Consider the following 18,304-nt stretch of genomic DNA (forward strand, 5'->3'; position numbering starts at 1 on the left):
GTTCTGATTGGATCACTGTTGAACTCCAGAACAACATTCCATTTTTAAACCCTTTCAAAACTTGTTTAACGTGGCCTAAACATTTAAAATCTGCATATTTTCATTTCCATGGGCTATATGCTCTGGTATGAGAATTTCACCAGGTAATCATACAACAATGCACCAAATCAACAATTTAATTCAAGAAGAATTTCTTGTGCAAACTCCTGTGTGGAGTTTGCAAGTTCTCCCTGTGTCTGCATGGGTTTCCTCCGGGTGCTCCGGTTTCCTCCCACATGCCAAAGACTTGCAGGTTGATAGGTAAACTGGCCATTATAAATTGCCCCTAGTGTAGGTAGGTGGTAGGGGAATATAGGGACTGGTGGGGATGTGGTAGGAATATGGAATTAGTATAGGATTAGTATAAATGGGTGGTTGATGGTCGGCACAGACTCAGTGGGCCGACAGGGCCTGTTTCAGTGCTGTATCTCTAAAAAAAAAGAAATTAAATACGATAAAATATATTGGGGTTAAAATAAACATATTAGTTATATATACGTTTAAATCATTAAAAAGAATCCCCTTGTACTTCATTAAACATTAGAAAGCAACTTGGGGGGGTCCCCCCCCCCCCCCCAAATGTGGATAAATTCAATGGCCCAGAATTTGCTGGAGAAGGGCACCTTGCGGTGAGCAACGTGAGTTAGATCTTCTTCCGTATCCTTCAACTCCAGTAAATTTTGCACCAAAAAATTAGAGTCAAATTGGATACAGAAAGAAAAATAGAGAGAATGAAGAAAGGTTGGGTAAGAGAATAAAATTTAAAATAAACCCCTGGGAACAATTTACTACCTGCAGAAGTGAGATTCCACAGTTTCACTTGTTCCCTTTCTGGGCCACTAAGATTAAGTGGTATGTTGGGACCATAAATTATCCCTTTAACAGAACCAACAACCCGAACTCTCCGCAGCCAGCTTGATTTGTATTTATGGTGCAAAACCAGCAATGTCTTGACAGTCATGGGGAGATTGACAGCAAGATCCCATTTTTGTGAGGCTAACGACGGAGCAGTGCAATCATCGGGAAATTTGTGGTGATTCTCAACTCACGTATACCACTTTCATTACCACAAATTGCTTCTTTATGCGGTAATAACGGTGTGTGATGTGAACTCGCCGTTATTTTTTTAAACGAATCCGGGACCAAATGTGGTATGGTTCTCGGCCAACAGACCATATTTAGCTGGATGCCCAGTTCAAGTGACGCCCTCGACCCAAGGCCCTGACGACCTAATTAGCTCATGCACATTTACTCATTTCTTGCTGTATCTGTTGGTAGTCTCCTTTTGTCCATAGGCCTGCCTATTTGTGCATCCCATTTCTCTCACTGTCCCTTTCGCCCGATATGTCCACTGGCGGCAACGCCACCGCCTAACTTGTGTATTTAAGTGACAAAAGAATTGAACCACATTTCCGCCATTTCCTAGTTGACACAGGTACTGCTACTGCTATGCAACAGTAAAATATCCATCCACGTTCAGTGTATTTATTTTAAATAATGTAGTTGCACTCTATTACCGACTAAGTTTTGTTTATCTATAATTTGACAGTCGTAAAAAACGGAATCTTGAATTATGCACTTGAATCAGATATTACAGAACATCGAAACTGCAAGTTTTCTATGTTGGATTGTTGTCAGATTTCTTAGAAAGTATGAAATAATAAATGCCAGCAACTTCCTTTTATAGAATATTTTTAAATCAACTTATGGTGACTTTATAGTTGTTAACATTGTTAGCTCAATGTTATTCCAACTGTAGCCTGTGACTGAGCTGTTCTTGAAATCCTCTACACGATGCTTCGTGTTATATTTGTTTTGGCACAAGGCGATCTGTAAAGCTAGCGACTGGAACAAATGACGAAATCATTTGTTAGGAGAAGCAACTGAAGCACTAATTTTTATATAGTATATATATTTTAAAGAGTAATTCAGCAATTATAAAAATCCTTCTCGAAGATTTATATTTCGAAATGAGTGGTTTAAATTTAAAAAAAAACTGGTTGAAATCCAAAATCTCCTGGAAACCAGAGTAAACAAACTGTAACACAGGATTGGCGGACATATTTCTCCACTCGTTTTAAACATTACGTGCAACTGATTTACGCCAAAGTGGTGTTCAATAACAATCTTAGTCGGGATGACAAATATGATAGACCTGTTGAACGATGGAACTCTTCGAGAAAAACAATGTTACAACCAAAAGGTGTTGGTTCATTTCACACTCAGCAATTTACTCAGAGCTAAAGGTGAGACATTATTGTCATATTTACTGAATATTGTGGAGACAAAGATAATTGTGGTTTAAGACTAGCAGTCGGTCTCTTTTGTGTGCCATTCTTTATGGTTATTCACCTTTGGATCCAAAAAACCCCATAATATTTTCTTAATGATGAGAAACAAGAGACTGGAAGAGCAAAACACTAAAACTATTGCGCATGTAGATAAAACAAATTTAAAAATAAGGCATTTACCTCAAATGGACAGAAATACAAAGGGAGGAAGTTATGCTTCAGTTGTACAGAGCCTTAGACTCCATCTTGAGAACTGCATTCAGACACTGAACATCAGGAAGAATGTAGTGGCCTTGGTACAGCGCAGATTTACTAGAATTTTACCATAATAAAAAAGGGTTAAATTATGAGGACGTGTTCCATAAACTTAGCTTGTATTCCCTTGAGGTTTGAATGTCCAGAGGAGATCTGGGTGAGGTGTTTAAAATGACGAAGGGATGCAGAAACATTATTTTCTGTAGTGGGGAGATTTAGAATAAGGGGGCATAATTGTGAAATCAAGCTAGGCAATTTCAGAGTGAAATCTAAAAGCACATTTTCAAACAAAGTGTTGTATAAACCTAGAACTCTACTCTCCAAAAAGGTTGTGGATACTGGGTTAATTGACATTTTCAAGGCTGAAATCAATGTATTTTAGTTAGGTAAGGATATCAAGGGATATGCTGCAAGGCAGGTAAATGAAATTGAGGTTCAGATCATCCATGATCTAATTGAACTTCAGAACATGCTTGAGGGGATGAATGGTCACAGCACAGAAGGCCATTTGACCCATTGTGTCCATGCCAGCTCTCTGCAAGAGCAACTCTGCTAGTCACACTCCCCCATCTGTAGCACAGAATTTTTTGTTCTTCGGATAATATTCTAATTCCCTTTTGAAAGCCACGATTGAATCTGCCTCCACCACATTCTCAGACATATCCTAACCACTCACTGCATAAAAATGTTCTTACTCACATCGCCGTCGCTTCTTTTGTCAATCATCTTAAATCAGTGTCCTCTGGTTCTCGACTCTTCTGCCAATGAGAACAGTTTCTCCCAATCTACTCTGTCTAGATTCATGATTCTGAACACCTCTATCAAATCTCCTCTCAACCTTCTCTTCTCTAAGAAGATCAACATCAGCTTCTCCAATCTATTCATGTAACTGAAGTCTCTTATCCCTGGAGCCATTCTCGTAAATCTTTTCTGCACCCTCTCTAAAGCCTTCACATCCTTCCTAAAGTACAGTGCCCAGAATTGGACACAATACCCCAGTTGCGGCCAGTGTTTTATAAATGTCCATCATAACTTCCTTACTTTTGTACTCTATATCTCTGTTTGTAAAGCCCAGGATCCCATATGCGTTTAAACTGCTTTCTCAAGATGCATTGCCAGCTCCAGCGATTTGTGCACATATACCCCCAAGTCTGTCTGTTCCTGAACCCCCTTTAGAATTGTACCTTTTATTTAATGTTGCCTCTCCTCTTTCTTCCTACCAAAATGTATCACTTAACACTTCTCTGCATTAAATTTCATTTGTCGCGTGTCTGTCCATTCCACCGGCCTGACTATGTCCTCGTGAAGTCTATCACTATCTGCCTCACAGTTAACAATACTTCCAAGTTTTGTATCATTTGCAAATTTTGAAATTGTGCCCTGTACACCCAAGTTTAGGTCATTAATAGAGATCAAGAAAAGCAGCGGCCCTCGTACTGACCCCTGGGGAACCCCATTATGTACCTTTCTCCAATGTAAAAAACAGCCGTTCACAACTACTCTCTGTTTCCTGTCACTCAGCCAAATTCATTTCCATGCTGCCACTGTCCCTTTTATTCCATGGGCTTCAACTTTGCTGGCAAGCCTACTATGTGGCACTTTATCAAACATCTTTTGGAGGTCTGCATTACCCTCATCAACCCTTTCTGTTACCTCATCAAAAAACTAATTCAAGTTAGTTAAACATGATTTGCCTTTAACAGATTTGTGCCGGCTTTCCTTAATTAATCCAATCTTGTACGAGTGACTTAATTTTTTCCTGGATTATCATTTCTAAAAGCTTTCCCACCACTGAGGTCAAACTGACTGGCTTGTAGTTGTTGGGATTATCCTTACACCCTATTTGTGGACAGGATATACCTGAGAAAATTTCCACATGCTAACTACATTTTGGGAAATTAGGTTGGATGGGCAAAATAAGTCTTATCAAGGAGCACCCCGACTGCCCCCGAGTCCACATTCAAGTAAGTATATTTTACAAAACTTACCTCATTGGTGGCAGCCTCCAGAGGTTCCTTTAAGGTCAAGTGGTTATGCCATACGTAGACCCTATTTTACAGAACAAAGCAGGCTTCGTAATGGCTGTGTTCAGGGCAAACTGATTGGTAAAGGCGGCATCAAACAGATACTAGGTCCCTCATTTCCAGATGTAAAGGGCCTAACACCGGTTTCAGATGTAAGCCTTGGATGACTCTTTTGATGACTATACCAAAATGGCATGCACTTCCAGTTTAGAATGTACATGTGATATTGGGCACATTGGTGCCATTGTCTGCTAATTAAATGGGTACAGCCTCATTGAACTTTTAGCCTATGGTGTCCGGGTAGTTGGAAGGATTACTGTGTGGTCTTCAGCCTCTCGTATACCACAAATTGGAATCATTCACATGCTGTGTTCACTGAATAAAGTTATATGTTGTACGAGAAGCTAAGGTTCCAAGTGGTCATCAGAAATAAGGTCAATTCTCTTTTTGTACTTGGTCTCTTACCATTTCCTGATACATTTTGACAGCGACGATGAGAGGCTAAAGAGAATAATTAAAATTAACAATCAATGCTTTTGTCATGCCAACATGCTATGAGGTGACTTTGCTAGCAGCTTAAGATGGCCACCTTATATGCAACACCGTATCCTACATTCCAAGGACTGTGAGGTGGAGACGAAGTGTCTGCCCCGTCCTAGTAAGAACCAAGACCTGGGAAATTTAAGGGAACTGCCTATTCCCATTAGCAAAGCATCAAGACTATTATGGGCGGCACAGTGGCGCAGTGGTTAGCACCGCAGCCTCACATCTCCAGCGACCCGGGTTCCATGCTGGGTACTGCCTGTGTAGAGTTTGCAAGTTCTCCCTGTGTCTGCGTGGGTTTCCTCCGGGTGCTCCGGTTTCCTCCCACAGCCAAAAGACTTGCAGGTTGATAGGTAAATTGGCCATTATAAATTGCCCCTAGTGTAGGTAGGTGGTAGGGGAATATAGGGACAGGTGAGGATGTGGTAGGAATATGGGATTAGTGTAGGATTAGTATAAATGGGTGGTTAATGGTCGGCACAGACTCGGTGGGCCGAAGGGCATGTTTCAGTGCTGTATCTCTAAATCTAAAATCTTAAAACTATCACTTGAACAATGGGACCCTGGTTATGAGAAAGAAATCCCAGACATAGGCTGTTTTAGTTCCAAGAAGAAAGACATTGCTAACTACCATGCTTGAATCACTGGGTGACTGTTATGTGACAAGCACCACCCCCCCCCCCAAATCTGTGTGTTTTAAGCTGGTGTTTCTCTGCAGCAGGCTGAAAAGCATCTGGGCTCTGACAAGTGCAGACCCAAGTGGAGGTCCCTCCCTTCTCTATCTCTCTCCATTCCAGCTTGCAAGCTTTGAACTCTGCCTGCTGACTGACCATCTCTGCTTACTCTGGCTGCAACCAGAGACCACTTGAGTAAAATCATCCGCATCACTATCTCCAAGAGACCCACCGAATAAGCCATCTATCACTTCAAACCGGAAGCCTCAGGACTACCAAATTCAGCTAGAAGCCAGCCAAATCACCAGACTTCTCAGACTGTATACCCTTTTTATTCAATGGACTCTAACTTGACCAATCTACCCTTCCCCACTCTGTAACCTATTTGTGTGTGTGTGTGTGTGAAAGTTAGAGCATAATTTATTATTTTACTTAGATCGGTTTAAGTACAATAAAGCTAACCTCTTTCTTTGTTAAACTCAAGAAAACCTGTCTGATTAGTTCTTATAATGATCATAGCACACAAATAATTAAATACTCACTGACTTGGCAAGTACATCCATTTAAAAAAAAGAATTAAACCTGTTGTGGTCAAACAAGAGGGAAAAGAGGGAAAAGACGGAAGCCCTTTGAACCCTCCTCACCTAACCGTACCACTTTACATTCGATATGTGGTAGTTTGGCTTTATTTTTACACAGAAATTCATTGGGTGGAATCTTACCGCCTAAAGTTTTAAATACAGGTTGGGACCATTTCTGGGTCCCAACCCCAATAATTTATTAGATCCGCTTGTCTGTGCAATCTTCCCAGAGGCAGCCAATTAACAGGAGCCTCATCCAATTAAGGTCCGGACAGCGGGCGGGCTGTGCAGGCAGGGGGGCCAATGGCTCTGAGTGGCCAGAAGCTCCACTGGGAGAGGTGAATGCCATCGCTGTAGGTGGGACACCGCAAGGCCACGTCAAGATGGAAACGGCCTATGAAGAATTTTGAATGCAAAGAAATAAACTGTTGCCAAAGCTGCCAGCCCAACATTGTGGAGAATTCCCTGCAGCCACAGCTATGGCCCTCTGGCACTTAAGGCTCCATGTTGGCAGGGGTGCATGAGGGGAATTAAAGGAGGCCTCACTGGTCCCCTGGCCTGCCACCAGGAAGCCACTCTAACCATCTGCCGGACTTCAGTCACAGAGGGAGAGCCATCGGGAAGATCCTGATAGCATGACCATTCTGCCCCCAATTTAGCACAATTGCCAATAATTGCCTACGTGCCCCTGCTGGGCAGGTAGCTCTTAACATTCTGAATCCACCGCTGGCAATATCATTTAGAGTGGGATTGTGTCGAGTATACAAGCTGACGCACACCTTTCCAAAATTCTCCCTCCGCTTCCAAAGTCGCCTCCGCGTGGCAGATCAGATTACACATATCTGCTATTTTATGGAAAAGAATATATCATTTGACCATATGTGATGATAAATACATCAGTGGTGAAGTTGACTATAACGCCTTATCATCTTGGTAGATTTACCTTTGGAAATATTTATTATACCTCATTGGTAGAAAATATATCCTGATCTCTGTCACTCGTACTGTTGAAAGATGATGCAATAATAAACTGGTGTGACCTCATGGACTGACAGTCTGAATGGTCTGATGTGGATACATTTAACAGATTTACCTTCTGAGAGAAATTAAAAAGTTAGAACTTTTACACAAAAGAGAAGCCAAAAGGGTCCACCAGAGAACTGATAATGGACAGAGGTAGATTTCCATACAGTAAGGAATAAGAATGAGAGGGTTCTGCACTTCAAAATACCTTGTTGACTTTTACAAAGTTACTGTAAATGGAATTTTTAATGAGGAGTGAATCAAAACATTTTATGGAAAAATTACTTCAGGATCTTAATAATAACTACTTTATATCATCTTTTAAATTTAGAGGACCGAAACACCAGGAAACGTTGCTTCTTAGGTAAGTACGTAAGCTTACTTATAGAACAGAGAAGTGTTGTGAAACGGCATATTTATTTATTTTTAATTCACTGCCTTTTGCTGTGAATTTCTTCCAGTTAAATGTCAGAAGAATGAACACGACACTGCTCTCATATAAATGAACGTCACACACAAAATATTTAAGTGACTGGGAAGCATAACAAGTAATACGTAAAGATCTGAATGCATTGGGCCGGATTTTGTGGTCGGGAACGAAGTGACGGCACTAGTCGCTGACCTCCAACTAAAGTGCCCACTTACTTAACACGATGATTGGTTGGTGAGGGGGATGCGGGAATTTCACCTGGAAGGCAGGAGGATTCCCTCATCCCAGCTCCTGGGCTCCAGCATAGCTTTGCAGTGTTTTCTAATGCAGGGGTAAAGGACAGATCACATGGTGCAGAGGACAGAAGCCATGCCCACAGAATCTGTCAAAACTAAACTATTGCAGCACCTGTCATAATCGAATCATGTTAAAAAGTCATTTAAATTTAATGACTTAAAACAGATAAACCTTATCAGAATCCCGTTAATCATTTAAATTTAAAACTTCAGATAAATATCAGATTCATGTTAAAAAGTCAGTCAAATTTAATAGTTTAAAAGTCAGATAAATGATAGCAGAATCATGTTAAAAAGACACTTAAATTTAATAATTTTAAAAGTTAGATAAATTATCAGAATCATACCAAAAATTTTTTAATTAAATCATTTAAAAAGTCAGATTCCGAATGCTTCCCACAGCCGTTTTGAAAGTTGAAAATGCCTTTCAGTACCAGCGTCCTAATTGACCCAGATTTTTAAAAATTCGTTCTTGGGATGTGAGCGTCGCTGGCAAAGTCAGCATTTATTTCCCATCCCTAATTGTCCTTGGGAAGATGATGGCGAACCATGTTGTTGAACTACTGCAGTCCAAGTGGTGCAGGTACACCCATAGTCGAGTCTTTGGCCTCCTTGACTCGAGAGACAATGGGTAAGCGCCTGGAGGTGGTCAATGGTTTGTGAAGCAGCGCCTGGAGTGGCTATAAAGGCCAATTCTAGAGTGACAGACTCTTCCACAGGTGCTACAGGTGAAATTGGTTGTCAGGGCTATTACACAGTTGGCTCTCCCCTTGCGCTTCTGTCTTTTTTCCTGCCAACTGCTAAGTCTCTTTCACTCGCCACACTTTAGCCCCGCCTTTATGGCTGCCCGCCAGCTCTGGCAATCGCTGGCAACTGACTCCTAAAGACTTGTGATCAATGTCACAGGACTTCATGTCGCGTTTGCAGACGTCTTTAAAGCGGAGACATGGACGGCCGGTGGGTCTGATACCAGTGGCGAGCTCGCTGTACAATATGTCCTTGGGGATCCTGCCATCTTCCATGAGGCTCACATAGCCAAGTCATCTCAAGCGCTGCTGGCTCAGTAGGGTGTATATGCTGTGGATGTTGGCCACCCCGAGGACTTCTGTGTTGGAGATACGGTCCTGCCACCTGATGCCAAGGATTCTCCAGAAGCAGCGAAGATGGAATGAATTGAGACATCGCTCTTGGCTGACATACGTTGTCCAGGCCTCGCTACCGTAAAGCAAGGTACTGAGGACACAGGCTTGATACACTCGGACCTTTGTATTCTGTGTCAGTGCGCCATTTTCCCACACTTTCTTGGCCAGTCTGGACATAGCAGTGGAAGCCTTTCCCATGCGCGTGTTGATTTCTGCATCGAGAGACAGGTTACTGGTGATAGTTGAGCCTAGGTAGGTGAACTCTTGAACCACTTCCAGAGTGTGGTCGCCGATATTGGTTGGAGCATTTCTGACGTCCTGTCCCATGATGTTCGTTTTCTTGAGGCTGATGGTTAGGCCAAATTCATTGCAGGCAGCCGCAATCCTGTTGATGAGTCTCTGCAGCCACCCTTCAGTGTGAGATGTTAATGCAGCATCGTCAGCAAAGAGGAGTTCCCTGATGAGGACTTTCCATACCTTGGTCCTCGCTCTTAGACGGGCAAGGTTGAACAACCTGCCACCTGATCTTGTGTGGAGGAAAATTCCTTCTTCTGAAGACTTGAACGCATGTGAGAGCAGCAGGGAGAAGAAAATCCCAAACAGTGTAGGTGCGAGAACACAGCCCTGTTTCACGCCACTCAGGATAGGAAAGGGGTCTGATGAGGCGCCGCTATGCTGAATTGTGCCTTTCATATTGTCATGGAATGAGGTGATGATACTTAGTAGCTTTGGTGGACATCCGATCTTTTCTAGTAGTCTGAAGAGACCACGTCTGCTGACGAGGTCAAATGCTTTGGTGAGATCGATGAAAGCAATGTAGAGGGGCATCTGTTGTTCACGGCATTTCTCCTGTAGCTGGGGAAGGGAGAACAGCATGTCAATGGTGGATCTCTCTGCTCGAAAGCCACACTGTGCCTCAGGATAGACACGCTCAGCCAGCTTCTGGAGCCTGTTTAAAGCGACTCGAGCGAAGACTTTCCCCACTATGCTGAGCAGGGAGATTCCACGGTAGTTGTTGCAGTCACCGCGGTCACTCTTGTTCTGATAGAGGGTGATGATATTGGCATCGCACATGTCCTGTGGTACTGCTCCCTCGTCCCAGCACAGGCAAAGCAGTTTGTACAGTGCTGAAAGTATAGCAGGCTTGGCACTCTTGATTATTTCAGGGGTAATGCCGTCCTTCCCAGGGGCTTTTCCGCTGGCTAGAGAATCAATGGCATCACTGAGTTCCGATTTTGTTCTCTGTTCCAAAGTAAACATTAGGGATGGGCAATAAATGCTGGCCTAGCCAGCGACACTGACATCCGATGAACAAATTTAAAGATGTTGGTTGGAGGATAAATATTGGTCAGGAGTCTTGTGAGAACCCCCCCAACTCTTCATTGAATCATGGAAATTTACAGCACTGAACACTAGCCTATCCAATCTTCCTCATAACTAAAATTCTCCAGTCCAGGCAACATCCTCGTAAATCTCGTCTGTACCCTCTCTAGTGCAATCACATCTTTCCTATAGTGTGGTGACCAGAACTGCACACAGTACTCCAGCTGTGGCCTAACTAATGTTTTGTAGAACTCCAGCATAACCTCCCAGCTGTCATATTCTTTGCCTTGGCTAATAAAGGTCTTATTGACCACCTTATTTCCAACCACCTTCAGGTATCTGTGGACATGCACTCCAAGGTCCCTCTGTTCCTCTACACTTCTCAGGATCCTACCATTTATTGTGTATCCCCTTTGCCTTGTTTGCCTTCTCCAAATGCATTACCTCACACTTCTCTGGATTGAACTCTATTTGCCGCTGTTTCGCCCACCTGACTAGCCCATTGATATCTTCCTACCGTTTACAGATTTCTGCTTCATTCTTACTTCAAATTAGTGCCGTGGAATCTTTTATGTCCACCTGAGAGCGCAGACGAGGCCTCAGTTTTTCATCTCGTCCATAAGTTGCCACCTTTGACACCCATAGTGCTGTTAGGGAAATGCGATATATTTCCAACTCAGGATAGTGTGTGACTTAGAGGGGATCTTGCAGGTGGTGGTGTTCCCATGCATCTGCTGTCCTTGTCCTTCTAGGTAGTAGAGGTCACGAGTTTGGAAGGTGCAGTAGAAGGAGCCTTGTCAAGTTGTTGCAATGTATCTTGTTAATTGTGTATCACTTGTTTAATTATATGCAGGTGGAGGGTGTTAATTGAGGTCTTGAGCACTTATATGGAGACTCTTACTGAGACTGGCGGAGTTTTGAGTGAGGAGCTACTTGTTTGTAATCCATTTTACTCTGTACAATAAATGTGAAACTGAGTAAAGACAGTATTATCCTTTCACAAGCTTTCTGGAATTTAACAGTACACACTGCTGCCACCATGCGCCGGTGGTGGAGGGAATAAATGTTTAAAGTGGTGGGTGGGGTGCCTATCAAGTGGGCTGCTTTGTCTGGATGGTGTTGAACTCCTTGAGTGTTGTTGCAGATGCACTCATCCAGGTAAATGGAGTGTATTCCATCACACTCCTGACTTGTGCCTTGTAGATGGTGAACAGGCTTTGGGGAGTCAGGAGGTGAGTTACACGCTGCAGAATTACCAGTCTCTGACCTGCACTTGTAACCACAGTATTTATACGGCTAGTCCAGTTAAGTTTCTGGTCAATGGTAACCTCCAAGATGTTGATGATTCAGTGGTGGTAATGCTTTTGAATGTCAAGGGGAGATGGTTAGAATCTTTTTTTGTTGAAGATGGTCATTGCCTGGCACTTGTGTGGCACAAATATTATTCGCAATTATCAGCCCAAGCCTGAATGTTGTCCATGTTATGCTGTATGCAGGCACAGACTGCTTCAGTATCTGAGATATTGGGATGCTACTGAACACTGCGCAATCATCAGCAAACAGCTCCACTTCTGACCCTATGATTGAGGTAACGTCATTGATGAAGCAGCTTGGTTGGGCCAAGGACACTAGTCTGAGAAACTCCAGGAGCGATGTCTTGGGGCTGAGATGATTGGCCTCCAATAACCACAACCATCTTCTATTGTGCTAGGCATGACTTCAACCAGTGTAGACCTTTCCCCCTGGTTGCCATTGACTTCAGTTTTGCTAGGGTTCCTTGATTGCACACTCAGTCAAATGCTGCCCTGATGTCAAGGTCAGTTACTCTCATCTCAACTCTGGAATTCAGCTCTTTTGTCCATGTTTGGACCAAGACTGTAATGAGGTCTGGAACTGAGTGGCCCCGGTGGAACCCAAACTGAGCATAGTTGGGCAGGTTGTTGTTAACTGCTGCTTGATAGCACTGTTGACGACATCTTCCATCACTTAACTGATGATTGATTGTAGACTGAAAAGGTGGTAATTGGTCAGATTGGATTTGTTTTGCTTTTTGTGGACAGGACATACCTGGGCAATTTTCCACATTGTTGGGTAGATGCCTGTATTGTAGCTGTACTGGAACAGGGACACAGCTAGTTCTGGAGCACATATCTTCAGTACTACAGCCGAGGTGTTGTTAGGGCCCTGAGCCTTTGCTGTATTCAGTGCCTTCAGCTGTTTCTTGATATCATGTGGAGTGAATCGAATTGTCTTAAGACTGGCATCTGCAATGCTGCGGACGTCAAGAGGAGGCCGGGATGGATCATCCACTCAGCACTTCTGGCTGAAGATGGTTACAAATGCTTCAGCCTTGTCTTTTGCACGGACTTGCTGGGCTCCCCCATTATTGAGGATATGGATGTTTTTGGAGCCTCCTCCTCTAGTTAGTTGTTTAATTGTCCACCACCATTCACGACTGGGTGTGGCAGGACTGCAGAGGTTTGATCTGATCTGTTAATTCTGGGATCGCTTTGCTCTCTCTTTCGCATGCTGCATCCGCCCTTCAGCATGCCTGTAGTCCTGTGTTGTAGCTTTGCCAGCTTGGCACCTCACTTTTGGGTATGCCTTGTGCTGCTCCTGGCCTGCTCCCCTATACTCCTCATTGAACCAGGGTTAGTCCACTGGCTTGATGGTAATGGTAAAGTGAGGGATATGCCAACCAAAGTAAAGGGAAATAAATGCTTTGGATTGACTTTGGATCCAATAATGCAATGCTCACCATCGGGTCAGAACATCATATCATTGTACACTGAGGCCTGCTGTGCATCCATTGCACATAATATCACACAATGCAGGTTGGGAAAGCCAATTTGGTGCTGAACTAGACTAATACCTAGAATAGGGGAATGTCTTATGAGGAAAGATTGGACAGGCTAGGCTTGTATCCACTGGAATTTAAAAGAGTAAGAGGCAACTTGACTGAAACATACAAGATCCTGAGGGGTCTTGACAGGGTAGATGTGGAAAGGATGTGTCCCCTTGTGGGAGAATCGAGAACTAGGGGTCACTGTTTAAAAATAAGGGGTTGCCCATTTAAGACAGAGGTGAGGAGAAATTATTTCTCTCGGAGGGTTGTGAGTCTTTGGAATTCTCTTCCTCAAAAGGCAGTGGAAGCAGAGTCTTTGAATATTTTTAAGGCAGAGGTAGATAGATTCTTGATAAGCATAGGGGTGAAAGGTTATAGGGGGTAGGTGGAAATGTGGAGTAATGAGTTCAGCCATGAACTTATTGAATGGTGGAGCAGGCTCGAGGGGCCGAGTGGCCTACTCCTGCTCCTAATTCGTATGTAAGTCTTGCACATCATCAATAAGGGAACAAAAATTATATTTGATATGTATTGTACTTTATATTTTGTAACTGAACACTAGAGGGCCCAATGATGGAAGCAAGAATATTGTATCAATTGCACCTCAGGATTTCTCATATTGGATTTATATCTAGAAATAATTCATAGTCTGAAATAAAAGCAGCCATGACATATCTTCTGCAGCCAGTAAATTGAGGTGATGTGGTAGTTAATGAAGATGTGCCAGAAATGGAAATTCCCAAGCTAGAGAAGTAACTTCTGACCTGTGCATTCTGCATCGATTCATCAGGCCAAAGATAGTGAAATGTTTGATAAATTTTATGCACCGCAAGGGAAACTGTGGAGTTTGATGACTTCTGATGTTCACCAAAAAAATCACAATTTTTTCACACTTCAACCGTCACACCCCCCCCCCCCCCCCCCCCCGAGATGTGTGCATGTTTCTTGATTTTTGAGATGTTATATTCACCTTTTAAGATGTAATTTTAAAATGTTATACTGTATTCAAACTTGTAGAATTTTTTTTTCAAAATTTAGACAAAGAAAGGTTGTTGTGCACCAGACCAGCCTTGATTTTTGTTGCTTTACTCAATTTGCATAGTTGTCCCAAGCAGTGACAATTAAACAAGTTGAATTGTATAGCTTTTAAAATGGAAGGGAATAAATATTTGAAGATGAAAAGGAAAGGATATGAGGAAAGAGCAGGGAAATTAGGCTAAGTGAACAGCTCTTTCAGAGAGCTGGTGCCAAGAATCAAATGACCTTTTCTGTATTGTAAAAGTTTTCCAGTTTGGGATTCTTGAAATTTTTCTTTCATTCCCTAACAAAAGAATGCTGGAGGCAGGATTTTGCCAACATTAGTGCATGTATATCACACTCTGTTAAATTTATAGGGCATACAGTTTTATCAGAGTGTTTTCACTTACATCATACATCCGGAATAATTCCACATTCCCATTCTGTTGCTTTCTCACTCTCCAGGCAGAGAAAGCAAAAGAAAAATGATACAGGTGCCCACAAATCTTACGACAGAGCAGACTTTGAAGAGAGCTGATAAAACGAGACAGAAAACGCAAGGTAGAGAAAAAAAAAGAAAATGCAGGATAGAAAGTGCATGGGAGAAAAAAAAAACAAATGCCATTTTTGCACTTTGAAGGTTGCAGTTTGGGCTCTATTTTCACAGTGAGGCTCAAATCATTACAAAGATATGGAAGCATGGTTGTGAAATAGATCATTATAGATTGCTCTTAGTCTTAAAAACTTATCACCTTTGGTGGGGCGTCATGCCGTATGATTTTACACAGCAATTGGCACCCATTCAGTCGGGTGTGAAATCGCCTCATCTGTATGATTTTCGATGAGAAGGTTGCCTGAAAGCAGTAACTACCCCACAAGTATCGGGTGACTCGGCACTGTAGCATGAAATGACGATTATCACATTGAACTGGGACCAAATCCACTTCTGGACGTGGAAAGCCCCACCTGACGGCTGGAGCTTGCAGCTTTACGCTGTGTTGATGCGCTTGGTGCAGGGCAACTGCGTCCACCTCCCCCTCTCAAAATGTTGACTGTTCACGTTTTTAGAAGATAAATATATACAATCAAACGTTTGGGTTATATCAACTGTGGCAAATAAAAATTCCCTGACTTACGAGAGAAAAGATGCGCGGTCACATCAGAGGTTAGAGAGTTGGCCTGGCAGGTGCGGGCAGAGGCCCTCCCTGACCACACCTGGCCACCTAGCAGCCGGCGCTCGAGCCCAGGAGCAGGGGTCAGAGGGCAGGCGTGCCCGGTTTCTAGGGCAATGCCGATATGAGATGGCGGTCGGCAGCTTCCCCTCCTCCTCACTCTCGGCTTGCTGCCTGAATCCCGTTCATCTGTGTGCTGAGGTTTTACACTAAAAAAAAATCGATCCCGGAAATGTATTTAAATTTTTAAACCATGAGCCGACGATGAATAGTAAGAATGATATTTTGCATGAAATAGACCAGCCCGAGAAACACGCGACCATAGTTGGACACAGCTCCACGCAGATGATATGCCATCTTGTGCACACCTGGGTATCAGTGTGTGTGAGTGCAAAACAAGATGTGAAGATTTGTTACCTGCTGCTGGCCCAAAGGGCATGGGATCTACCTGTGTAATGTTATAAAAACAAGGCAGTTTAGATTTGTTGTAAACCAATGTTGCTTTGTTTAATTAAATACTGTCTTTTTTAAAAAAAAGAATATCGACTAATAGCTAAAATAGGCGAAGGGACATTTTCAGAGGTCTGGAAGGCGCAAAGCTTAAAAAATGGGACCTACTACGCCTGTAAAAAGATGAAACATCATATCGAAAGGTAAATTCAAATCATTATACCGTAAAAATTGTGAATTTGTTATTTACGATAGTTTAATATGTTGTGAAATCGTTTTTTAATCTTAGCGTTGTCTTAGTCGAACTTACTCGAATCGAGCAAGTAATTATAAAATAATTCCAAACTATTTGATATGAGCCTTGGTTATATGCACTATTCGAAACATTTTATTGTTACAAGTTGTCATTGCAATTAATTCGTTTTAACTAATAAAGCCTAGTAATCACCAATAGATTTTAAAATCATTACTTTTTCCTACTGACATTTTTTTAGTGGAATGATTAGATTATGATTAGAGATACAGCACTGAAACAGGCCCTTCGGCCCAACGAGTCTGTGCCGATCATCAACCACCCATTTATACTAATCCTACACTAACCCCATATTCCTACCAAACATCCCCACCTGTCCCTATATTTCCCTACCACCTACCTATACTAGTGACAATTTATAATGGCCAATTTACCTACCAACCTGCAAGTCTTTTGGCTTGTGGGAGGAAACCGGAGCACCCGGAGAAAACCCACGCAGACACAGGGAGAACTTTGCAAACTCCACACAGGCAGTACCCAGAATCGAACCCGGGTCCCTGGAGCTGTGAGGCTGTAGTGCTAACCACTGTGCCACTGTGTATACATGGTTATATGGCTAGTAGCTACTTTAAATTTGTAGAGAGTTAGAAATGGTGGTATGTTCTTGTTAACTGCCCTTATCATCGGAGGTCACTAAATCAGTCCCAGTCTGAGGCTTGATTTGGCTCTTACTGAGTCCTGTTGCTGCCATAGTACAAAGCTGAAGTGATTGAATGTGGCTACATAACCACATGATGTAGCTCCAGTCAGCCATTTCAACTTTTACCGTAGCAGCAACAGGACTCAATAGGAAACATGGGGGAAGCTTTGGTAGGGCTTGACATGGGGAGATGTACTGGAATTTGGGTAGGGGTTGGGAACAGAGAGGAAAACCAGGGAGTAGCATGGGGCGGGGGGTGGGGGGAGGCATCCAGTTCCAGTTCCAGTATGGTTGAGGTGTGGGGTGCAGAAAGAGGGACACCATGCAAATGGATTGGAAGCATTGAGGAGGTACACAGTGCCATTATGGACTAGAGGATAGAGATGGAAATCAGTGTCAGCAGGACTGGAGAGGGTGAGGATGAACATAGCATGAACCTGGGTGGGATAGATGGCAGGCCCAGCATGGGTTTGGCTGAAGAAAAAGAGACCCTGTGGTTAGAACTACAGAAAAATTATGGTACAGAAGGAGGCCAATCAACCCATTGCGTCTGCGCCGGCTGAAAAAACTAGCCGCGCAATTTAATCCCACCTTCTATTACCTGGTCCGTAGCTTGCAGGTTACATCACTTCAGATGCACGTCCAGATACCTTTTAAATGAGTTGAGGGTTTCTGCCTCCACCATCATTCCTGGCAGTGAATTCCAGGCACGCAACACCCTCTGGGTGAAAAGGTTTTCCTCTTGTCCCCTCATCCTTCCAGCAATCACCTTAAATCTGTGTCCCTTGGTAATTGACCGCTCCACCAGGGGAAACAGGTTCCTCCTGTCAACTCTATTTAGGCCCCTCATAATTATGTACATCTCAATTAAGTGACTCCTCAGCCTCCTCTGTTCTAAGGAAAATAACCAATCTTTCCTCATAGCTGCAACTTTCAAGCCCTGGCAACATTCTTGTAAATCTCCTCTGTATTCACTCCAGAACAATTATATCCTTCCTGTAATGTGGTGACCAGAACTGTATGCAATACTCCAGCTGTGGCCTAACCAGCATTTTACATAGTTCCAGCATCATACCCCTGCTTTTGTATTCTCTACCTTGGCCAATAAAGGAAAGCATTCCATATGCCTTCTTCACTCTATCTACCTGTCCTGCCACATTCAGGGACCTGTGGACATGCACTCCAAGGTCTCTCACTTCTTCTACCCCTCTCACTATCCTCTCATTTATTGTGTATTCCCTTGCTT

General features: G+C 43.0%; 1 protein-coding gene across 5 annotated transcripts in view; it reads left to right on the top strand.

Moving 5' to 3' along the window:
• The first annotated feature begins 2,123 nt into the window (after positions 1-2,123).
• LOC137373462 (MAPK/MAK/MRK overlapping kinase-like) overlaps positions 2,124-18,304 on the top strand; it is a 208,999-nt gene continuing 192,818 nt past the window's right edge. For 3 of the 5 annotated variants that reach the window (XM_068038287.1, XM_068038288.1, XM_068038289.1), the window contains exons 1-3: positions 2,124-2,285; positions 7,762-7,794; positions 16,194-16,308. In XM_068038287.1, the coding sequence (XP_067894388.1) occupies positions 2,177-2,285; positions 7,762-7,794; positions 16,194-16,308 (257 nt within the window). In that variant the 5' untranslated portion in view covers positions 2,124-2,176. Of the gene's footprint in view, positions 2,286-7,761; positions 7,795-16,193; positions 16,309-18,304 lie in introns of those variants that run through there. The other 2 variants (XM_068038290.1, XM_068038292.1) reach the window with 2 other exon arrangements.

This window comes from Heterodontus francisci, chromosome 9 (genome assembly GCF_036365525.1).
Source record: "Heterodontus francisci isolate sHetFra1 chromosome 9, sHetFra1.hap1, whole genome shotgun sequence".
Taxonomy (NCBI): Eukaryota; Metazoa; Chordata; class Chondrichthyes; order Heterodontiformes; family Heterodontidae; genus Heterodontus; species Heterodontus francisci.